At 40.8% G+C, this 25,445-nt stretch overlaps 1 protein-coding gene across 10 annotated transcripts in view; it reads right to left on the bottom strand.

Annotated features, from left to right (window-relative positions):
• Window positions 1-264: 264 nt before the first annotated feature.
• Window positions 265-25,445, bottom strand: part of LOC131475632 (plakophilin-4-like) — an 89,924-nt gene continuing 64,743 nt past the window's right edge. For 9 of the 10 annotated variants that reach the window (XM_058653907.1, XM_058653901.1, XM_058653879.1 and 6 more), the window contains 13 exons: window positions 24,663-24,795; window positions 21,750-21,963; window positions 11,688-11,871; window positions 11,058-11,175; window positions 10,231-10,422; window positions 9,605-9,778; window positions 9,329-9,479; window positions 7,931-8,123; window positions 6,517-6,601; window positions 5,384-5,501; window positions 5,135-5,275; window positions 3,307-3,368; window positions 265-1,299 (listed from right to left, as the gene is read on the bottom strand). In XM_058653907.1, the coding sequence (XP_058509890.1) occupies window positions 1,054-1,299; window positions 3,307-3,368; window positions 5,135-5,275; window positions 5,384-5,501; window positions 6,517-6,601; window positions 7,931-8,123; window positions 9,329-9,479; window positions 9,605-9,778; window positions 10,231-10,422; window positions 11,058-11,175; window positions 11,688-11,871; window positions 21,750-21,963; window positions 24,663-24,795 (2,011 nt within the window). In that variant the 3' untranslated portion in view covers window positions 265-1,053. The remainder of the gene's footprint in view (window positions 1,300-3,306; window positions 3,369-5,134; window positions 5,276-5,383; window positions 5,502-6,516; window positions 6,602-7,930; window positions 8,124-9,328; window positions 9,480-9,604; window positions 9,779-10,230; window positions 10,423-11,057; window positions 11,176-11,687; window positions 11,872-21,749; window positions 21,964-24,662; window positions 24,796-25,445) is intronic. The other variant, XM_058653926.1, reaches the window with a different exon arrangement.

Genomic DNA, 25,445 nt, shown 5'->3' with positions numbered 1-25,445 from the left:
CACATACAGATCAAATCTAATGTGTTTTAGAGGAGGTACATGTTAGTGTTACAGTGAACCAGAATGCACAATAAATAACAATAAATTGAGACGTCCATGTAGATTACTGTTCCTTATTTTAAAGTATATTACCTGACTTTCTGTAGGTGAGTTGCTATGGCTACTCTTTCTGTCCTAAACCATTTTTGTTCTTTCACAAATGCCGGTGATTAGTGCGTGTAAAAAGATGATTGAAGCACACACAAGAAATATGAAAATACAGGGTTTAAAAAACAAAACTGACCTTTTTATTATTTTTAACATGGTTGTGCTATGATGCCATCTTTGTCCACATATTTCTTCATATATTTATATATCTATAGATTTAACAGGGCACAAGTTTCTCTCTTTTTTTTTTTAACCAGTGCTGATGAGTTTAACCAGGAAACTTTTTTTTCTGTATTTACAATACAATGAAAGAAATGTACAAGACTCCATGGCATTACACACTTTCAACATTAGGTACAGATACAATTGAATCCCTCTGTACAATCTAACATCATTACGTTATGTTTGTATTTTGTTTTTGTTTTTTTACATTTATGAGTTCATGATCCATTTTGGCTTCAGCACATACACATTACCCAACTTGACTCTTACCGCAGACCTTTGCTCACATGACTCACGTCTTTCACCATGCTATCACAGCTAAGAGTTTCATAAAGGAAATAAAACTAACACCTAGACAGAGCAGGACGCACGTCTCCTCACAGCAGTGTCCAGGTTTGGACCTAAACAGACTCTTGCATGATTCCATCTACTAAATAAAAAAATCATTAAAAACATTCCATGATTTCCTTCTTTGGCACACCTTCCTTATTTCCATCTGTCATCACTCGGTTGAACTCCCCCAACCCATACACACATTCACTTTAAAACAAACACACTTAGAAAGCCAAAGTTCATGAAAAAGTTCACTGTTTCTTGTGTGGTACTGGCTCTTTGCCTTCGCAGCAGGGTGATGATGCCCCGAATATTAGAATCCGGGGTAAACGTGGTGCTCCATCTGCAGACCTATACCCAGGAGTCAGGGGAGCCGGGATACTGCTCCGCTCTGTAAGAAGGCCTCCGTGTGCTCGCGTAAAAGTCCACATAATTGGTGGCAGATTTCAGTCCAGGAGGCTGAGAGCTGTAGTCGACGGCGGGAGGATAGGTGATGACCTCGTCTAAGTACGGGTCGTCATAGCCGTGTGGATTCTGCAGGTACATTCTGTATGTATCGTAGTTTCTCCTGCCCATCTCGTCGGTATAATACATAGGCTGCAAGGAAAAAGGGGACAAGGTAAGTTAGGGTGAACTGGTTTTCACTGGAATAGGACCCACTCCCATTGTTTACCCCAAAATCCTTAAGTCCTTAACCCTCACTGACTTAGATGTTATTACATTCTAAATGTCTGAGTGTGAGATGCTACAAGGACTGGAAATGATATAAACAGGAATGGGACAGAACTTTAATGTTCCATGTTATTAACACAAGTGGCTTAATTTGGCGAGTTTTGGACCCTTTATTTCATGCCATTTGATTTCTTAAAGAGAGAAAGAGGAATGAGTAATGGGATTTGGTTCAGTGTGATTTTTCTTTTCTGTTTGTTTTGTAATAACGTTTTAAATGTTTCTCCTGAATGTCAACACCAAGGTTGATTACTATGGATGGGAATCACAGTGCATAAAGTCTATATAATAAACATGGATGGTGCATCTCTTAATGTAGCTTTCTCCACCATTATCCCGCTGTAAACTCCCTCTTCTTCGGCCAGGTAACTTCCACCCAAGTTTCCCTCATTCGTCTGCGCAGCGCAAGGAGACATGAAGTAGCGCCGCCCAACAAGTGAAACTGGCAGGAACTGTGTACCTGAGCGCCTTATTTTAATAATTAAAATATCAATATCGTGTGTATCGATTCCCTCATTGCACAAGGAAAGATGACGATATAACACCAAATAGATATTTTGACCCACCCCTATTGGTCACTCCTTAATGTACAGAGAGTGGCCATAAGGTGCTCAAAATGGTTGCCCTCACATTTGAAGATTTCATATAGGGACAACCCAGGGCGGTGGACTCTCCACGAATGGGGCTCAAAGTCTGTGAGGAAATTAGCAAAAAAAAAAAAACCTATGTGTGCACCTGAGTCATTTGACCTGGGATTGAGTGCCAGTTAAAAACATTACCGGTTGGAATGGTGTGTATGTACAGGGCCTTTGAGTCTTTCTCTCCCTCTCTCTCTCTCTATGGTGTATAAAAAAAGTAAATCTTCCACGTGATGGTAATAAAATGTCACAACATACATTGACACAGTGTCAGCTGATTTTTTTTAGCCTGTAAGACACAGGAGAAACCTGTTTCAAGGTAACGGGTACAAACACAGAAGATGAACGACACTCTCTTTGTCCGAAATGTCTGGGGTAATGACCGCCATCACACATTAACCAATCTAAATGTGACGGGTGGAAGGACACAAGAAAACAAGGTGCCTCTCCCGTCTCTGCCTGCATCGCTGTGTCTGTTATCTGAACACGATATCTGGCACACATGGACGTGTCCTGCAGCGACAGATGCAGACTACACCAATCCCAGCAGTCACATCCACTCTGACGCAGACAATGGCTGATGTGCTAGGTCGTTCCCTGCCTCGACGTTTATCTGCACTGGAATACAGTCTCTTTGTATCAGTGAAGTGAGGTGGAAGAGCTGGTCATCCTCGCCGGGTTTATATAATGTGGTGGAAGGATTTCAAACAAGATCCTTGCTCCACAGTGTTTTACAGCAGTTGGCACCTGTGATGTTGCATTTCTATCTCCCTGTCTTCCCCATGCACTCCAGCCATGTCTCCCTTCGCTTTATATATTTCCATGAAGCCAAATAAAAACTTTAAAATGGCAAATATCGTCTGGCTGCAGCTTCCTGGAAGTGAGCCTATGTTGGTTAAAAGTAACCTACATCACCTTAGTGTAAGAGTCTGAGAAAGTTCAAGCATCATTAACTAAAAAACATAATAATAATAATAACTATACTTTTTCTGCATCATCTTTACTAGTAAAGATAAAAGTTAAATGGCATTCAGTTATGCTCTGATTTTGTATCTATTGTACATTATGTAAATGTATATGTGTGTGTGTGTGTATGAGGGGAGGGCCCAATTTAAAATTCTGCTTAGGGCCCCAATTTGCCCTGACTGTGTGGATAAGCATATAATTATGAGAAATAAGAGTTAATTTCCCACTTGGGTGGCGGCCGATAATAATCCACAGCATTATTCTTATTTACCTGTGTTCTTCTTGGCTCCTCTCTTGTGGGTGATGGATAGTAATATGAATGTTTTCCAGACCCTGTAAAAAAAAGAAATACAAACTGCTGTTCATCAACAGAACAATTGAACTTGATGCAAACAAACATCAGTCTGCACATCCCCCGGGGACAGGCAATTGTCTGCATGTAGACGGGTCAGAAAGTGCTATGCTGAGCTCTTGGCCACTACTGTTCTGTTGTTTACATAGCCCATGGGACGGGAGTTTTCTCTGGCACTGCATCCATCCATCTAGTGGAATCCTGAGACTCAATTTCCACATCGCTATGCAACACATGGACTGTGGAGGCTGCGGCTCATTTCGTTTACTTTGCCCTCCCCCCCCTGCTACCACCAAACCAGCGTAGGTAGTGGTGAGAACTCTCATCTGGCTGTAGTATGTCTGGGTTCCCACTCAAGTTGCAAACTGCAAATTGGGCCCACAAACAAAAGCACCACTGTAGAGAGAGAGAGAGAGAACGTGTGTTTGTGTTTTTGTATGGGTATCCATGTGAGGACCAAAACACTTAGAAACCATAGGGAGTGAGGTCATTTTGGCTGGTCCTAGCATTCTGTCACCCCTTAAAAGGGTGTTATAAGAGTTAAGACCAGGTTTTAGGATTAGAATTGGGTTAAGGTAGTGTTTCTCAATCCTGGTCGTCAGGGACCTCTGGCCTGCTGTGACACACCTGATTCAAACGATCAGCTCGTCATCAAGCTCTGCAAAAGCCTGATAACGAGCCGCTCATTTGAATCAGGTGTGTTGGAGCAGGGCTGAATTTTCAGCACCTCTGCAGTGGCTCCCTGTAGCTTTGAAAAAAAAAGACTATTTTCATTAACAGTTGTTTTTAAGAGATATTTCGTCCACTAAAATATGCGTCACATCCTTTTTCCACGTCAAATTTGATCCACTTAATTATGGCAGGTTTTCTCAAACATGAACTACATAAAATCCCCCAAACCTTATTTTATTTATTGCAAAGTGGGTTACATATTATTTTATTACTTCTCAAATAGATCTACATAATTGTGTGTTTTAATTCAAAGTAGGCCTATACACATGCCAGTGTTTTTTTTATCACTTCATAAGTTAACAGGGAAAAACTATCAGTTTTCTTTTTGTAGTTCTTAAATTTCATAAATGCAAGAAATTATATGATAGTATACCTATATAAAAAAACTTTATACATGATGTTATCTTCATTTTATGGATCAAATGGGTTTTTGCGGCTACAGATTATATTTATTTGGGTGGAGAGGGGACAAAAAATGGCTCTTTTAATACTCAACGTTGCAGACCCCTGAGTTAGGGGATAATGGGGAATTATATTCTGAAGTGTTTGCACAATGCTGCACAAGCATGTATGTGTGTGTGTGTGTGTCTTCCACTGGCTGGTCAGTCCATATAATACAGATCACAGCTCTGAGTTGCTGAGTGTCTCATGCCGCCTACCGACTGTGAGGTTTCAGCATCCATACGAGATCATTATAACTCACACTGTGCAACATAGATCTAACAAACCTGGCTGAGACAAGACGTCAAGTATGATGCAAGCACACCTACTGAGCTCTGACGCAAGTCATCAGCTCTGACACAAGTTAGCACCGTCATCAGCTACGTCATTACCTGCAATCATAGACTGTCTATAAAAAATGGAAGCAGGTATTTTTAGGGAAAATAAACATAACTTCCTGAATGGAGAGTAGCTTGTGATTACAATATAATGCAGAGGGTGGATAGAGTTTAAAGAAAGAAAAAAAACAAGTTGCATGTACTTTCAACAGCTTCCACATGTGTGCTCTGTGTACCTGTATACTGGTTTTTATGAATACTGTTGTCCCCTTGGAAATTATAAAATTGCATAGTTGACTGTGCTCTCTGGTAATCTTTGATAATGTCTCTATGCTCTTTGATGGCCAGCATTGCAGGCGACGACGTGGCACTGGCAGCTGTAAAGAGGAAAAACAGGGTTTCACATTAAATTCCCGAGGTTTTCCTGTTTCACTGGTGGTTTTTCTATTTTCATCCGGCTCGGCCTGTGAGCTGTAAGAACCTACCAGGGTGGTTGACTGGGGACATCTGAGTTGCGCTGGTGGGAAGGTTGGGCTGGGACTTGAACCTGTCTCTTTCCAGTGTTGACACTGGAGTGAGGAAATGGTTTTGGTTCCATCCGTCCTGTAAAGGGGAGAACAAAGAGGAGAAAGTGCTATTATTAACCCTCTTATGACCCTCACAATAATCAGACTGCCTGGATTTATTTTGATTTTATGGCTGTAGAATTGTCAAAATAAATTGGATATTTGATATCTGACAGTTATTCAACTGTTAAAGTATCACGGTACTGAGAATTTTCGAGATTTTCTAGGTGTCGTTTTTCTTTGGTCACAGAGAAAACCATGGAAACATTCCCGTGTACTGTGATCCACTCATTACCTGTGCGTTAAAGGTCCAGTGTGTAACATTTAGGAGGGTTCATTGGCAAGAAACTGAATATACTGGTTGTATTAATGTAAAATCATTTTGAAATAAAAATTCATTTTTGCACAAATCGTGTTTTCACAGCAGCGTGTTGATATGTTTACTTTCCTTCATTTTAACCACATGCTCATTCAAATGTTATAAATGTAATTTATTGTTGTTGTTGTTTTTGCATTGCCAGAATATGTTCTGAAACGTGCAATCAAACAATTTGAATAGTTAATAGTAATAATTCATAGTTTAAAAAAAAAAGATGTTATTTGTTCTTTAATATATTTGTATTTGTAATATATTTAATATATTATAATAAGTATTTTTTTTATCCGATTGCTCGATACATCGCTAGAATACTCAATTAGTAAAATAACTTATAGTTGCAGCTCTGGTTACTACCCACATAAACCTGATGCATAAATCAACACAGAAGATGGAGAAAATGACAAGAGCAAACAAACAACAAATAAAGGAGCTGAGGAGTGAAAGAGTGGAGAGAATAATAACAATTGTAATATGCAAATGCAAAAGCAGCTTCCTGACGCACTTGGGAAAAGGAGGGGTGAGTGGAGGAGTACACTCTGCAGTCTCACAATTAGATATCATTCATTCTTACACACTAGACCGTTTAAACGTGTCACTGTGTGAGCACATGTGACCTAACAGGTGACTCATGAAGTCTTAATCATGCTGCCGACATTCATCCCAAAGCTCTTACTTTTTTATAAATGGTACGCAGATCCCGGTACTGCCAGAGTGTGTTCAGCACCTGCGCAGCAGCTTTGACCACCTTCATCGAGTACCTGGAAAACAGACACAAGCAAAGACTGAGCACGGACGCTTCGCTGCCATCAAGTTCAATAATGACACGGGGAAGTGAATGGAACAAAATAACAAGTTCAATCTTTCATAACGTCATGCCGATTGGTTCCCAGAGTGTGCTTCATTATAGCTAACAAAGACTTCATATCTGCACAGATTTCCGTCCAAGTGACTTTATCTCATGCACACATTCAATACTGTCTTTTTGAATGATCAGATCGAGTTCATATGCTGGTGTGAGTCAGAATAACAGTGCATTTTAAAATTGGAAAGGTTTTAATTCAGATTGTGGATCATGATTGTCTGCAGTAGAAACGTGTGTAGCTATGTCATGTCCCCAACACACACACACACATGTTTTTGTATAGCATTGTAGTGAGGGCCCTCATACACAAAATGCATTTCCAAGCCCCTTACCCCTAACCATCATAACTAAGTGCCTAACCCTAACCTAGACCTAACCTTAACCATCATAACTAAGTGCCTAACCCTAACCTTTACCCTAAAACCAGGTCTTGACCCCCAAAAGCCCTTTAAAGATGTAAGGACCAGCCAAAATGTCCTCACTTTCCCAAAATGACCTTACTCCGTATGGTTTAGACAATTGTTGGTCCTCACAAAGCCACAAATAGTAAGAAATACCAAATTTCCATCTATGCATGTGTCTGCTCTACATTTATTTACATTTAATGCACATGTCTGAGCATCATACATTTCATTTGAATGCTGAAGACTCCTGCGAGGCCATGCACTGAAGCACATGCATCAGGTGCAAGGTCCACCAAAACTCAAGTGAATTTTGGCTGTTTAATGAGGCTATGGGACATATATGAAGTAAGTAATATCAGTCGATTGGGCAAGTCAAAGAACATGAGAAAGCAACAAGACTCTCAACAAGAAAGCAAAAAAAGTTAACTGTTACTGAAACATTTGACCTCTTGTTTTACCAGTAAAGAATCATACAAGAGACTCGTCAAGACCTGGAATCTGTGAGCGTACTCGGAGTTGATAGAATCCAAATGATGCTGAGTGTGATAGATGGAAGAGAGAGTCCTCAGCGTGTTTTAACACGGAACATTAGTGAATATATAGCAGGCCAGAAATAGCTGCTGTCATCATTCCACAGAGATATACACAACCTCAATGCACACAAAATCACCTTCCCTTTGGCTACAGCTTCTCCCTCCGCAAGCATTTAAATGTACAGACCAGCCACATACGCTGATAACTGTGAGCGTGTGAAGCAGGTGTTCGCGAGTCAGGTCAGTGGTACCATGTTCATACACTACCCTCTACACGCTGTAACGCACCTGTCCCCTCTGCCCTTGGTGATGTTGACCAGCTTCTCGATGCCGCCCGTGTCGGCCAAGGCCTTGGCGTTCTCCATGTTTTTGCTGGTCACCTCGTGCAAGGTGCAACAGATGGCCGCCACCGTCTCGTCCGACAGCAGAGAGGTGTTCCCTCCGGGGAGACGGTTGACCAGGTCCCTCATCGCGTATTTCCCTGAAAATTCGGAGGAAGGACAGTGAGACGTGCTGTGTAGCAGGAGCAGAGGACAGGGAAGCTGCCACACACACAGACCTTCACTGCATTGTTTTGAATACATAATGTGTAAGTGGAGACTCTATTATACACTTTCTATATCTTGGAGTGACATACTGTACTAACACTCTGCTTGAAAATGCAGCGAAGTAAGCAGTTTTCTTTTCTTTTTTTTAAATGACATTGCATTAACACTGCAAGGTCGTGGGTGTGTTTGCTTTGCATGCAGCCTGGTGGTATAGATATAGGAGAGGACCTGAATACATGCAGCACATGTTTTCAATCCCCAAAAAAGGAGCATTTTTAAACAAACGCTGCATCTCCTCTTTCTCCCCCCCCTCAGGCATCACCCCTGCCTCACCAAAACTGTAATTTCTCATTAATTCCACGCAGAGAGAGAGCACATAAAAACTTGTTTCTCATTAAGTGCGACTGTTTCTCGGGACAGAAAAGTCTGGAGTAAGATAAAAAAAAAAATGAAGAATGATAAGCAGCAGTTAAAGCAGTAAAAACTAAGAGCCTCAAATTTAAATACTCCATTTAACGACACTCTGTCAGCAGGACTATTGTACAAAACATTACACTATCTGGGGGCGTAATGTGCTGAATACTGCGTATGTATCAATAACACTGCGTGTCCGGCACAATCCGTTGTTATAATTGTGGCATTTTAAGTTGTCAACACTCACATTACTTTGCGGCTGGATCATTTGGAATGCATCATACGCACTTAAGTCAATACAACACAATTCAATATTGTAGAAAGTAGCCAAGCAAAACCAAACGGCGGGGTGTTAGATTGCTTCATGGCTCCAAGCAAATGCAAGGAGAGAATTTTAAAGACACAACTGATGACTTTTGTGTCTTAAAACGCAGCAGTAACAAGACGCCGGTAAATGACACGGCTACTTTTCCCCCCGGAGACAGTGTTGTGTTGTGCCATAATAAAAAAAACAAAAAAAAAAAACACAATAGATACTAAGTGAACATTTTGCTCTTCAAAACCGGTGATAATTCTGAGTATTATATGCTTTGTGTGCTCTCTGAAATCCTACACACGGCACGAATACAAGTAGGAATATTCGTGTTGTGCTGATACTTTTATTCCGCTCACTTGAAACCCATACAGTGCGAAAGGTCGGCTGCATGACTGAGTAGCTCCTGACCTATCAGTTCCTTGTTCCTGACATCCAGCGCCATGTTTCTTAAAGCAGTGGCCACCGAACACACCACCCTGTCGTTGTCCATGCGCAGTAGTTCCACGAGGATGGGCAGTCCTTTCTCCTTGCGCACGGCTGCGCGGATGTATGCTGCAAACTGTACACACACACAAAATAACACAGACGTAAACCACTGACACTGTGGAGCGTGTGCTTTAATCAGTTTTGTGACATTCACAGGAATTATGGACGATGAAATAAACTACAAAAATGTTGCCGTACCTTCCAGTTGCCAGCTGACAAGTTCTGAAGAGAGCCAGCTGCTCCCTCCAGAGTCGCCGGGTTCGAGCTTTCAGCGAGCAGTGTCAAGTAAGGCTTGACGACCGCAGGGTGCCACAGCATCTCTGCCCCTTTGGGAGATTTGGAGAAGCCAGGGATGGGCCCCACACCGTCCCACTGAGCACAGAACAAAGGTTTTACTTCACTATATAAACTTTACTATGTAAAGTAAATCAGATTTAACGCCTTACAACTGCTCTACAAAGTAGTTAATATCTATTTCTGTCCAGATTTACATAATACACAAGGTAAAAGACTTGCAATTACTATTTTACACACTGTGTCCTGTTGCAAGGATGGGAACTATTAACTGTTTTCAAAATGTATGTATTACAGTTTTAGACGGATCAATCAAAGAATAATTCAAGAACTCATTTTAATTGCTCAGCTCTACCTTTGACATGAGTTTATTTTGTGCACAAAACTGCAAAATGTGTAGAAATAATTACTTTTATGTGACAGGGAGTTAATTTCATTGTGATTTTTAACCTTAGATCAGTATAAAACTCATCCGGGAGTCCATTTGAATAGAATTCCAACGTTCCATTGTCTCCAAACACCTCACTTACGGAGTCTTCTTGTGAGCTTTTTTTCTTCTTCTTCTTCTTCCTGCTCCAGCAGCTGGAATCCACCTCTTTATTGGGCGACTCGCTGCCCAGTAACCCGTCCAGCTCCTCTCCTCCAATCAGTCGCGCCGCCGACATCTCCAGCTCCAGGCGATATGACAAGTTTCTCAGAGTGCAAATACAGTTCTCCACAATCTGAAGGCAGGCAGACGAAGAAGGAGAAGAAGAAGAAAAAGAAGAAAAGAGTTTGCTGCTGTTTGATGCCTTACAATTCTATTAGATATAGACCCAAGAGTCTCCAGTTAAAGTAAATGTCTGGACCAGAGCAAATGGATTTAACATTTAACCACACTGTGTTGGCTCAGTACACGATTTGGCTCACTCAGAACATCACTGAGAATAAACTGAATGTTTGACACAATGAGCGGGGCACAGCCACTGCAAATTATCTCCACGGTACAGATTTGTCTTTTACGGAGAGCACAGTTGCACATCTGAGAGATCTATTTTCATTTCCGATGATATCGTAGATAAACAATTTAGTGTGCCGTACAGCACGTCACTGAGCAAGTGTCCTGTACGGTGAATTCTGAGCGTCAACAAATGTACAGTGTGGCTTTAGCTGTGTGTGACGGAACACATGAAGCAGCTGCTGTTGGCTACTTTGAGGGTCATTTAGATGCAGGCAATAAAATGAATCAGGCAGAGTAAGTAGGTCTGTTCCTGAGAGCCTCTTATCATGTGGCTGCATGTGTTGTCTTCTTGGCTAAGTGTGTGTGTGTGTGTGTGTGTGTGCAGCTCAGTGTGTGTACGTGTATGTGTGTGCGTACCTTGCTGTCAAAGTCAGAGGTGTTTACACAGGCTTTGATGACGTAGAGCAGAGAGTCCACCAGGCCCTCACAGACGCGCATTTGTTTTCTGGCCTCCTCTCCAGCTGAACTCAGGTTCCTTTTAACGCACATGCCCACAAGCGCACACACACACACACACACACACAAAACCAGACATTGGGCCTGTTATTTAAGTTAAAAGGGGGATAAATGAACACAAAAACGACAGCTTTGTGTGCGTGTGTGTATGTGTCTCGCACATAAATGTGTAATGTGGTTGTGTCACCCACATGCACCATCAATAATGCATGAAGTGTGTGTGTGCGTGTGGTCTGACTAGAATCATTACAGCACTTTACTGAGTAAATAGTAAACTAAGTGTGTTAGAATAAACACAGTATTGTGACTACAAGTAACTGACTAACACAAACTCAGCCAATTCTTAAAAAGACAATAAAGACAATGCTTATGAAAAAGTACACATCATAATCCCGTTCACATGACTTTTAATAAGAATTACTCACATTTGTTTGTGTTTGTTTCTGAATGAGCGCGGTGCCAACTACATGTAATAGCACCCGACGTCCACCGTGTGGTGCTAGTGGCCAGTGTGTTCATCAGGTGGTTTACCTTAGACAGCCTGTGGTGTTCCTCAGCACCAGGGAGGAGTGAAATTTCAGCTTGTGGTCATCGTCAAAGGTGGAGCTGCTCCATCCAGAGTGAGGGATGATCACAGTGTTGGTGAGGGTCGTTAAGGCGTCCCGGATGATTGTCATCTTAACTGCGTCGCACGACGACAGGTTCCACAGCACTCCTGCAGAGACACGGCTTTTTTGAGACACAGGCGTGCAAACCTCCAGTTGTGTCAGCTGTCTTGTGCAGTTAGAGTAACCCAACAGAGAGACAAACAACCTGAGCTTTAAATAGCTCAGTTTCTGGGGACGTGTCCATGAAAAAAAACACAACACACACACACACACACAAATAGGCAGAGACAGACACGCACACACGGAACAAACACTCCTCTGACAAATGAGCCCAGACTCCAGCATCAAGGCATCAGTCGTATCAAGTTTCATTCGAGCAGAGAAACCCTTTCAGCGGGAAATGAAATGAAAAAGGGGGAAAAAAAAGGAGGATTAAAATGATATTCAGAAAGTATATGAGTATTCAGAAATGATGCCACAGTTCAAATATACTTTTGGTAACCACTGATAATCGGGCACAGAGCTTCAGCCTTTGATGCTACATCTGTTCAGGATTAGCCAGCATGTAGCATGCTCTTTTAATTAAATGGCTCTTGGTACTGGGCTTACACTAATGCACAGGCTGACTGACTTCTGCAGGGCAGCGCTAACCTTGGAGAAGACTAATGCAGCGGATGCAGGACTGAACACAGTATTCCCATCCAACGTTACCACAGCAAAACGTTTTCAAGTGCACGTGCGGCATGCGTGACAGTAGCAATTCTGCCAATTGTTTTTGCTTTACACGTCGCACAAACACAACACGTGACATGACAAATAACAGCAATTAGCAAATCATATTCACGATTCCTGTCTTAAGTTGTCATCCTTGCACTGGAACATTAGATTAGTAAATATTTTCAATGTGTCTCATGTGGTAATGCTTCATCTTTCATATCTATTACACCCATGGTCCTTGAACTGTGGTACGTGTACCAACAGTGGTACGTAAGCTTCCTCTGGCGGTAATTGGGGGAAAAAATCAGAAATACTGTTCTAGTAGGGCTGAACAATAATTGAAATTTTATCGAAATCGCAATATGGCCTACTGCAATTTTTAAATTGCAAGAGGCGTATTTCAAAGTGTGTAAAAATATAATTTTTTTAATTATTGTCTCGATCTATACAAATCTTATTCTACAGACAGAAGAGAACATCTTTGTTTCTCACCCATCTGCACAAATATCACACAGTTTTCGAATTAAAATGATAATAATGATGTAAAATTTACCATTCTCTCTCTCTCATTCTCGCAAAATCATATCGCAATCGCAATTCCTGTCAAAATAATCGCAATTAGATATTTATTCAAAATCGTTCGGCCCTATGTTCTAGTGTATATACTAGGGTATGTGATCAGAGTGAAGCTGAGGAATTTTGACCGGAGTGTGTAGAAATGAAAACATTCAATTAATAATCCTAATTCGAGTCACCTTATCTCTCACTCCATCTTAATGTAATTTCACCATACCAGTGTGTGAAGTATATGTGAGGAAGAGGAGGATGATGAGAGCAAATTATCTTATAGGGAATAAATCTGCCTCCTGTGAAAAGTCCGTAGCCGACTTTGTTCAGCCAATTTACAACAATGTATTTTAATGTTGGTGAATATTTTTGAGAACCCCTGTATCACACCATAAATGTTAAAATGAACCTTAAAGGAATACTTCAATGATTTGCAGTTAGCTTTGTATTACTAGAATAGGGGTAGTATTTTTGAACAATTGTGCTTCACAACCTCAGTTTCAAAGTACAAAGCTAAATGCAAATTGGTGAAGTATTCATTTAACTTTATTATTAAACATGATTAGAAATCAAATTGTAATTCTGATTATCTGTCAGAAAAACAACAATTAGATGCAGTATTTCCCCGAAGTTGTTCAGCCCTTGTTTATAAGTAATTTTGGTAAACGCAAGCCACTTTTCCACTGGTCAAAAAAACCCACTAACACACACTAACATCTGTTTTTTTTCCATCTGCACTGGGCACAAATACAATCAGCATTCACTCTTGGGTCAAGTGACTCTCTCCACCTACTACTTTTCCAGTGTTACGATATGATGCACACTATTCATGCAGCGAAAATGAAATCACTCGGTTGCTGCTGAGTTTGTAAGAGGGAGGATTCAAGTGAAACCATCATGACATGGCCACTGCTCTCCATGGTGCTGCCTTTTGTTGTGTCTCGCTCCTCTATCGGTGCCTCTATGACCTCAAATATGACTCACTGGTGAAAGACAAATGAGTCAATTAAAGTAAAAGAAAAAAACAATCTGCTGGTTCCTGTTAATGCTGGTGTAAAAGAGATAAGGATACATCACTGGGAGAGTTAAAAAAAAAAAATACATTCTCAGCTTTCCCGACCTCTTCCTTCGCAACCCTCACTGTCACTGTTTATTCTCTTACCACACTGTTTTTCTTTCTCATCAACAAATGGAGATGATATCAGTCTATAAATTGGCTCAGGAGCCCAATTCAGACACGCTGTTGGCAACAAGCTCCAAAGATAAATACAGATCCCTGCCAAACACACTCGGCCAGTCATTTCATCAACAGTCAATTCACATTCCATTATCCTTATTAAGACTACATTAAAGTCTCATTCCAGTTGCTTCAGTGAATTTTCATTTCTTCATTTTAATACAAATAACAGATTGAAGCAAAACTGAGGACGATGTGATAGTAGCACTATGTGTGTGTGTGTTGTTGTGTGTCAAACCCTGAGCATCAGGTGTTCTGCTCAGATAGGCAGTGGGATACATTTAAATCACATCCTTCTGTGGAGATTGAATCTCACTTTTTGCACAAGCCCATTCAATTACGTGTTTACCTTTCTCACGGGGGAATCTTGGTTTGGCCCGAAGTTGGCTCATTAATGCAGAGATAACACATATGTTCCCATGCCTGCTGACCAACTTCACCCTGCTTGCCTCTGACATGTTACTTCACGCCCACTCCAATGTCAATTTGTGGAAAAAGAAAATTGTCTGCAGGACTGCAGGACTGGCCCTGTGGTGGCAGTGAGGAGAAATCAACAGGCAAATTCACTTGAGTGTGACTGACACTGATGTCAGCCGTGTTACGCGAGAGCCGATATCCACAAATCATATCTGACGGTCAAATGGAGAAGACCTGTGTGCATGGTTCCTACAGCGTAAGGCAAGTTCAATTCAAGACCTTCTTAGCCATTTTTCATGCCACTAGGAGTGAAATTTAAGACTAATTAAAGCTGCAAGCAGCAATGTGCTGTCAGCAGGTAGCGCTATACCCTTGACTTGCCTGGTCTCTTGTCTCAAGTCTTATTTCGTGGCAAATGGACGAAATTCGCTCAAATTCTGATGGTTGCCATTTTGAATCTGAGACCTTTGGATAACTCTTCATCTTTCATGTGTTTAATTTGACGCTTACTTGACGCTCTTACTTACTTCTAGCTCTTATTTGTACCCAAATGTTTAAATGCACTTATTGTAAGTCGCTTTGGATAAAAGCGTCTGCTAAATGACATGTAATGTAATGTAATGTAATACAAATTCTATGTTTTTCTATGTTGGTACGATAATCGTGCTCAGACGAGTTTGTTCATTTATCAAACATCCAAATTGTCAAATTCAAAATTGCTGACTTCCTGTTGAGTTGAGGTCATGGCCCTAATAGACATTTTTGTTCGTCTTGGGCTGCAACATGTTTCTACCAAGTTTCGTGAAATTTGGTTCAACTTAGTTTCGGCTTTGTCCTACTGGGTTTCACTGGGTGCTACTGAGTTATTTTTCACCACTTTTACATATTACCCTTATTTTATAAATTTTTTTTGACATTTGCGAGCCAATTTTTGTCTGTTTTCAAGAACATTAGTGCCTCATAAACAAATTCTAGAACTTCCAATAGGAATCGCACCATTGTGTGAGATCTCCGGCCCTAAAATCTAAATAAAAGCTTAAATCCAAATGTTATCCAGAGAGCTGTTGCTGCTGTTCCTGGTGACAGTATTGGAGATGGGGGTGCAGGTGTGACAGATACTAGAGTAGAACAGAACTGCTAAATCGCTGGCATTAGTTTGTTAATTATGAATTCAATGCCTTCTAAGACTTTTAAAGGATCTGCAGGAATCCTGTGTGTGAATTAACATAGTCCAACCTAAACCTTCTTCTCTGCTCAGTGTTCTCTATTGCGTGGGTCTGGCTTTGACTCACTGACCTCAATTAAAAACTGTTCTGACACCAAGGCCAATAATCCATCCAGGGCTCATCTACAGGGAGCACACGGAGGCAAAGGTTCGACAGGAAAAAACAACGTATATCTGGTGAAAATGTCTCTAACTGCAGCTGAAGTTTGAGCCAAGAACTAACCTTACTGATAATTGGGTGGACATTTCCTTTGGCTGTAACGGGTTGTGTGCAGTTGATGGAATATGGAGAGGATGAAAGTCAACAGATCAGGAACAGACTAACCGGCCAGAACAGATTGCATTAGTGTAACTTCAATCTGACGCAGCCACAGATGTTAGGTCATCACCGAGTGTCTGACTGTTTCCTATCGAGTTTACGATGTGTCTGACACTGCCCGTCCTTATTCATTACTAAACTGCCAGATTTTTGCATTGCTCTACTCGTATACGCTGTTGTTTTTCTTCTGCAACAAGCAAAACAAAAGGCCAACAACCCCAGACAGAGGCAGGTGCAACTTTTTACTAGATAAACTCTGGCTTTAAAACTCTTTATCAGCATGTAAAATGACTGTTACAACAGATTTTAAAAGAGTCACAGATTATTTCCATGCCTCAATACTGACTCTCCTGTCCTTTCAGATCCTGCAGTTCCACGCCCCCTTCTCCTCACCTGTCATCAGTTCTGCTGCTGTATATACACCAGCTCACTATCACCTTACCTCTGCCAGATTATCTTGTGTAGTTTTTGGCCAAGCTCTCCCACATTCTTAGTTTGACAGTCTACCTGATCTGACCTGTTTCCGTGTTTTGACCCTTGGATTTCTGCCTGCCACTTAGTGGATTTGTTTGGGCCGACTCTCTGGTAACTTTGACCCCTGACTGTTTTTGTTACCAGTAAATTGAACACTCCTTTTGAACGGATTTCTGCTTTTGAGGTTCTCCTCTGCCAGAGCACATCACAAAATGACAAGAAAATGGCACAAATATGTCGAATTTAGGTCAATAGTTTTTTATTTAAAAGCATTTTCTCCAATACTGATTTTCAAACTAGTGTGAATTCCAAATATCCTGCATTTTCCCTGTATATTGTCCTGCAGGTATCACTTTGATAACGATACCACAAAGACACATCAGGCCCCGAGTTCAGGTGAACCTGAACTGCGATGGTTACAGTGACTCTGATGAATAATAATAATAATAATAATCATGAAAAGATCCTGGGAGAGAAATTGATGCAAGCGATTATGGCTCATTCCCCAAAATGTCTGCCTGGTCCTTTGACAATCACCGTCTCTTAAACTACATGGCAACATGTGACTGACTTTGTCAGGCAGCGCAATTACTGCGTGGGCATTTACAGGTTTATTAACCCTTCCGCTTTCAGCGAAGTTGAACGGGAAACTTGTCAATGCTGCATTGACTAAATCTCAGACGGACAGCTTGGAGGCGTACTTCTGATGTCAGTAAGCATTTCTCATTTTCTCTCTCCCGCAGTGGAAGTCAGGAAGTCAGCCCATCACTGCTTATTGCTATAACTAGATTTATTTTTACCGATTTATTTTTAAAATTAATTTCTTCTTTTTTAATTAGATGAAAGTTTTTATTCTTTCATCCTTTACTCTCAACAAATATCACAGCAGTGAATACCATCATGTGGAGGCTGGTTCTATCTGTCTAGATGCGAGTCATCTTGACTCTTATAATGTTAGTTTGACAAAAATGATATATTATTGTGTATATAAACTTATCATGCTTTAATTAATTTAGTAATTAAAATAATTTTCAAAAGGGCTACATGTACGAAATGTGGTATTTCAAGAATGGATGAATTGATATTATACTCAGTATCGGTATTTGTCGGATTCTGGTCAAAATCACTGGGTCATATATCGGAAAGATAAAAAATTTAAAATACAATAGAATAAAAAAATCCTACACATATGTGTATATATATATATGTATAACATGCTTTACTATGCACAGAGTGTAAAAATCCTCAACAGCATCTGTGGGCTGCTTATCCCATCTTTATGCGAAAAGAATATTTGTTATGAGAATGTTAGTTAAACAGTTTGAAATTGAATGGAAAGCCAATATTAAGTTATAAAATATCCATGATTTACTGTATCATCAGAGATCAAGGAAATGTGGTAAAAAAAGATAACCGATACACCGATCAAAGTGCAGGCAGTATAATTAAAAATTGAACATTTATTTTTGGGATACAAACTCTTGGAAAACTCTTATACTGTATTTAGGTGCCGCTGCTTCAATATACACAGGCTGCCGGCAACACACAGCTATGGGTTTGAAAGGCCGAACCTAAAAAGCCTCACTACCCCTCTCAAAAATGTCTTAACCAGAAGAGAAGAAAAACAAGGGTCTGCATTGGAGATGCTGAAAGCAGAGGAGTGTGGATCATAAGTTTCAGCCAAGGTCAGCTAATGCTCCCTGTCTCTCATACACAGTGTGGTTGGATATTAAACAAATAGAATGATTTTAACAGCACATTATTTATATATTTTGCCTTGAAATCTCCACTCATCATTCTCTTATTTTCTTTGCTGCTGGGACTCAATCTCCACCTTTTGCTGATGTGAAAATATAGCAAATAGGTTCAATGCTCATAAAAAAATTAAACAGTGTATCTGTGTGTATGTTTGTCCATAAACACAGAATAACAGCGGGTAAAAGTTACTGAGAGCAACCATTGTAAAGGCTAAAGGAACCTGTTGTACATATTTTAACAATACATATAAACTCGTTTGACAGAATGGCTAAATAAGAGAAACATAAAATATTAAACATGTATAAAAAATTGCTTCTGTGCATGTGAGTAGGTGAGTGTGTGCATTCATGTCAGTGCTAGTTTCAAGTGTCCCCTGAGTTGTAGGTAATGACAGTGCTGTGGGCTTTGGTCTTTTGATCTTACAGGCTGTTTGAGGACAAAGCAGTAACCACAGCAGCTGCTGGAAGATGGGGCCGGTAAAGGAGCTAAGAGAGCGTTTTCCGTCCCAGATACGTGACCCCTGACCTCAAGCAACTGGTGGCCATTTATCCCAAGTGAAGCATGGCTAACACCTGGACCTGGACCTCACAGGAGGAGTCCAGACGGAAACGGCGACACAAAGAGGAGCCACAAAATCCTGACAATTGGATTCTTCCTGACGACCTTTGACAAGTCTGACTTCAGAGCGTTTTGCAATGGCTTCTGTTGACAATCTCACACAGGGACATTCTGTCGTGTCACAACAAGTGCATTTTAAAGTAAATGTGACTTAAGGGTTTACGGCTGGCGTCTTAACATCTGTCCATGTCCTTTCTCAGGCCCTCGGCCACTAACATGCTGAGTTAGAACTTCTTCGGATGAAACTGACATAGACATATTTCAGGATTTACTAGCATTTTCCATATTGTGCTCCATAAGTAGAAATGAGCTGTGGATGAGCGATTGATCTCCGTTTGCTCCCTTTACGGCTTTGGTCGTCCACTTCAAAGCTCTTCATGTGGAAGGTTCTAATCAGGTGTAATTAACCAGAGGTGATGCAGCAGCGCTGACCTTTTCTAATTGCTCTCTGTCCTGGGGACTGCACCACCAATTAGCCACAGCAGGCTCTTTAACTCGTGAATGAAAGGGGAGAAAAAATTCATTTGTTCATTATCTACACGTTGTCCTTTAAGGGTTGCTGGAGACCACAGTCCCAGCTGAGACCAGGCAAAAGGCAGGGTACACTCTGGAAAGGCCACCAGAGCCAACATAAGCCGTGTTTCCACCCAGTGGTACAGCACAGCTCAGTTCACATTGGCGCTGTTTTGAATGCTACACCTCGATCTGACTTGCAGGGTGTGTGGGATAAAATATGTCGCTATTAACACAGCTGTGTCATGCTGGTATGACATCATACCGGCATGACACAGTGTAGCTTGCCAATAAATTCCACAAAGAAGAAATACGTGACAGTGTTATAACAATGGAGGACACACAGCATTCCGCGTTGTCTCTTTTTTGGCACGTGGCTGTTTATCACAAGAAGAGGAACCAGATTTGTTTGAGAAAAGGCTGCACAGAAAAACACTGACATTTTACGTTAGTGTTGCACATTAATGGTGATAGCTCCACCCCTGTAAAGGCAGGAACACTGTGCTTCACAACGGAAGGGTGCAAGATATATGGGACCGTGCATATCAGTTATTTTGGTACACTTGACAATGGACATGCACTCAATTGCACGATGTACCACACTGTACTACTTGGTGTAAACAGGGTTATACAGAAACAAACAACTATTCACACTCATAATAACACACGGTCAATTAAGTCTGTTCAATTTAACCTAATCCTGATCTTCGTCTGTGGACTATGGGGGGTCTTAATTCTTACATAAATTCTGCAAACGAACAACTAGAACAAGGTAACGTGATAATTATGCAAAACTGAAAAGCTATAATAGTGTTTTTATTTACAGTGTATATGTACAGACGAAAATGGGCTACATTGGCAAACAAATAACACAGGACAAGCAGTTATTTGTCTCGCCTTCGCAAAATCCACACACGCAGAAAAGACTCCACTGTCGTGTATGCTTCTGCAACGCTGTCAATCAAAAACTGGTCCCGCCTTTTAGACAGTTCCTCAAATCATCATGCAGAAGCCCAGCGTCCGAAGCCCACATAATAGCTGATTCTCAAGTAGTGACTTACATTTGACAACATTTTACAGGAAGCCTCTGGTTGAACAAGGACTCAAACCACTGACTTTCATGCTGCAAGGCGACAACGCTAACCACCACAACACCATGCTCGCAGTAAAGCTGCGTCTAAGTAAACCGACACCTAATTGTAACAAAGACCTGAACGTAAACCTCTTTGCGGACCAAACACAAACGCTACCGAGTGTTTGCACGCTCCGGCTGTATTGTTTTCCCTCAGGAAATGCTGGAGTGTAACCTGAGACTATGTTAACGCTGGGGCTGAATTCAAACAAAAACAGCTGAGTCAACCACCTGGGAGCCAAATGTCTTGGCTTGCTCATTTCTGTTGCACTCCACCCTGGTCCAAAACAACAAGGATTTATACCTCGTTTTCAGAGCTCTGACAACACACACACAGGACTGATCATGTTTCGGTCCAATGCCACTGACAAAAAGACCGGGAGGGAGTAGACCAAATCTCTCGGCAGCCAGAGTAATAAATTAAGAATATGAATCCTAGGGAAGTGTGTTTTCATTTCTTTGCACATATTAAATGCAGTAGATAGAGTAAAAGTAACTTAAGGACTTTTATGATCTCAAGAGAGACCATGGTGATCAATTATTTGGTCTTCATTCACACTCGACAGATACAATCAGACTATTATAACCATCTCTCCTAGAACCCACTGGGGGTAAATATTTGAATCTTTCATTTTCGGCACACACTATGCATCATATCTGTCCTGCTGTAACCTCACGGTGGATCTCCCGAAGACGTGATGTTAGAACAGGCCACTGACAAAAAGTTGGCAAGGGATTGGTACTGAAAATAGTGCTAACATGACGAATCAATATAAAACGAGACTGAATGTCAAATAGATACGTCTTGTGACTTACAAGTGATCATTCCATATAAAACACATGACAGGAAAGATTGAAAATGTGAAGATTAATGTGTACAAATACATGAATATTTTGGGGTGTCACCAAAACAAAAAAAATACCAAGATATGCAAGATTTAGGTACACTTTCTCAGAAATGTGTGTCAGGGGAAACTATCAAAGTTAGAATTCTCTATTCTGGCTCACCTGTGACGAGCTCCCGCACTTCTGCATCTACCGTCTTTCTCAAGAGTCGGAGCAGAGCTGGGATTCCCCCCGCGTTCCTCACAGCGATTTTATTGTCATCCATTGCTCTGCCATAAACGAGGTTCCTCAGGGCTCCACACGAGTTCTTCTGGACGTCCAGGACCTTGTTGTCCAAAAGGTCCACCAGATGTTTAATTCCTCCCAGTCGACAGACCTGTGGATGGGGGCGAATCAGGAACACACACACATCTGAGAATGATTCTGACAAGTGGACCAACAATTATTCAGCTCATCTGTCACAAAGACCAATATCATGCATTTATTCATGAAAATCAAGAGAATCGGCACAAACAGAACTCATTCATACCGGACACAGATTATTAAAAGTGTACATTTCTTCTTGGACAGAGATTTAAAACACACTAATGTCTTATTCTTCTGTCTCTACCAATCAAAACTTTACTCTGTTCACTAAAATGATGCAAGAGGATGAACAGTGTGGGCTTTTTTTATTTGAATTCTTCCTTCTAATTTGCCCCTTTAATGTTTTAATGTTACCACATGTTATTACCCAATATTAAAAAGAAATCAGAAGGTATGTTTCTCTCATTAATCATCTCATGATGCTGTTAATCTGGTTCTATGTAAGTTCTGGTTTTATCCGTTGTTCTATCTGTCTGGTTTCTATTGTGTTGATGAGAATAAATAACAGAATGATTCAGAAAACACAGTGGAACACAGTCCTCCACACTGTGGATTATTAGTATTAAAAAGTCTGTATTTATATAACACTCAAAGCTGCTTAACACTACAGTTTTGCCAGTCACTCATTCACACCCATTCACTCACACTTTCATACGGCGCATTTTCTGTCACTCATCTTTCATGCCCATTCAAACGCTGCGGTCACAGTCATCAGGAGCAACGTCAGGGGCAACGCGTGGTTAAGTGTTTCCCCCAACATTTCTATAATGGTAAAATTGACTTAAATAAAAGAACGCAATACTCCAGTGTGTACTTGTAAGCCTGTGCATGTGAATGTGTTTGCAGCAGCTTCAGTTGTGGGGGCCCAGCTGGGTTGTTGTTATTGTTGTGAGCAGCTTTTTTTTTTTTTTTCCTCCATTTTTTTGTGCTGACAACTGTGGAGGCAGTTCCAAATTCTCAGCCAAAGCGAAAAACCCAAAGGCAATCTGCGACTGAGCAGTCGGAACTGAAACCCAGGGTTTGGCAACACAAATGATCAGCTGCATGCCGAGTGGAATCTGCACTTATGATGCTGCAGTAGACAACGATGGAATCAATTTGGTGAACGCCTGGTTCTAAATCAAAAATATTGAAGAATCTCAGGCCATTTAACAGATGTTATAACATTTCAGAGAGGATTTAAGCGGTGGGCTGACTGACACTAACAAGGTTTGTATTAAAACGTAAAGAAAATGTGCAGTTTTTGCACTGAACAACAAATCGAACTACGCCTACTGCAATGTTCAAATCGCAGGAGTTAAAGCCAAAATGTGTGCCAAAATATAATTTTAGATGAATTATTGTCTTGAGCTGTACACATCTTATTCTACAAACTGAAGAGTTTGTCACAAAGCTATTTATAGTAATCATTTTAAATATGTTTAAATATGAGAGTCGCAATCGCAATTCCTGTCAAAATAATCGCAATTACATATTAATTTAAAATCTTTCAGCCCTAGTCTCCAGCCCCGCGAATCACCATAGCAGGATCACAGGATGCAACTTGAGGTGCTTCTGTTGGTTATTGTCGTAATATTTGCCTCTTGCACTAAAAGGAGCAAACATTGTGGTTTCCGCACGAGTCCATTCATTGCCTCTTTTGCCTGATCTATCCACAATCTATCTATTTCTACATCTATTTCACAATTTTTGCAGTAAAGTGGCGTCAGATTTAAGTCTGTGCGGTTGTTTAATATGCGCGTGAGGGGCCTATATCGCGCTTGCGATGTTAATACCTGTGTGCGTGCAGTAATATTATTTACTCGTGAGCACGTTTTACTGCCATACAAATGCAGAAGCGGGGACTTTGTCCTTTTCCTGTTTCCAGCGTGTTTGCCCTATTCCCAAATAAATTTGAAGTTTCATACTTGTGTGCCTACTTTCTTGTTGAGATTGTAATTGTTGTGTTTAGTAGAAAAGAACGTTCTAATAAAGCATGAATGCAGTATTTACAGTAAATTGTGTGACAAAAACATTTCTGAACCATGAAACTCACAGTGAGTGAGCACAGTGAGATCTAGAAAAGCGTGAATGAATGAATAAATGGATGAATGGAAGTATAAAGCATTCACAATCTATTCACTCACATCTTTCTTCTCGTCTTCAACATAACTTCTCTGTATTTTATCATTTTAACTCATGAAAACTTTTCAACATGTGAGACGTTTGCTCCCCAGCTTCAGACGCAGGTTCATGACACGTAACGAGAAATTTGATTGGATATCGGACTTTTTCCCGATATCCAGACTTTTCAAGGTCTGGAACACAGCGTTTGAAAAATTCCATACTTTTAAAAACTTTCAAGAGCTGCGCAAACACCCTGTGTTCCTATTGCCGTAATTCACATCTGCCTTTTATTGAAATACCAATGTCCCCATCTCCCTCTTGCAAAAAAAATGGAATGCAATATTTCAAGAATTTCTTCCCCCCATCCCTAAAACCGAAAATGAGCACAGAGGAAGCCTTTGTTTCCTGAATGTAAGTGTGGGATTAGTGCAATAAAACAAACGACTGGAGCTTCTAAAATAAAAAACAACAACAGCAGCAGCAGCAACAAAAAAAGAAAGAAAAAGAAACATGAAACATGTGTAGTAATTACCAGAAAAATACTTGGGTTGAGTGAGGTCACTCACTTACAAAGACAGTGAGTGGGTTCAGTAAAATGCCTACCTCTGCTTTGATTTGATTATCGCCAAAGCACAGGTGCTGCAGATATGCGGCTGCATTGGCCTGCACGGAGGGGAAGTGGTGCTGCAGCATGTGAATCACCTCTGTCAGCTCCGGGTCACGCCAGGCAAACTCTCTAGAAACAGGTGGAGCACAAATGTATCAGCAGAGACAACAGAGAGAGAGAGAAATGAGGTCGTCTTCTGAAGAAAAACAAAACAAGAAACAGCTCAATGTGAATCTAAAAATTAGATTTAACTCACAACCACTTCTTTGTAACTGCTTTACGACCAGCAGTGCACTAAAGGTAAAGCGTATACAGTGTATTGTAAATCCAGGGTTGTATGCTGAAGCACTTTTATGGTCAATTTTCATGCTTTTCCAGCACCTCAAAGCTGTTGTAAATTACAAATTTATACAAATGCATACTGGAAAAAAGAATATTTCACTTCTTCTGACACATTAAAAGAGCTAATTTTATGCAATAAACCACCAAAATTGTGTTTTCTAATAGTCACACACGCAGACGAGGTCTAGGCAGAGGAGTTTTCATTTACATCCTCTGATTTATTTTATTCCCCCGCTCTAATGAGAGAACTACTCAATCAGATACAGTCGCGATTAATGTCGAAAAGACGTACAGACGAGCATTTTCAAGCACTTTATTAAAAATTCGAGCACTTATCAAACCTTGAAAACACACCATTAGGATTTCAAGCACCTGTGCAAACGCTGGTATTAATGAAGGACTCCGACTGGCCAAGACAAAATAAGGAGCTTAAACCC

This window comes from Solea solea, chromosome 2, assembly GCF_958295425.1.
Source record: "Solea solea chromosome 2, fSolSol10.1, whole genome shotgun sequence".
NCBI classification, from domain to species: domain Eukaryota; kingdom Metazoa; phylum Chordata; class Actinopteri; order Pleuronectiformes; family Soleidae; genus Solea; species Solea solea.
The sequence above is the reverse complement of the archived record's forward strand: the minus strand, read 5'-3'. Positions and strand labels throughout refer to the sequence as shown.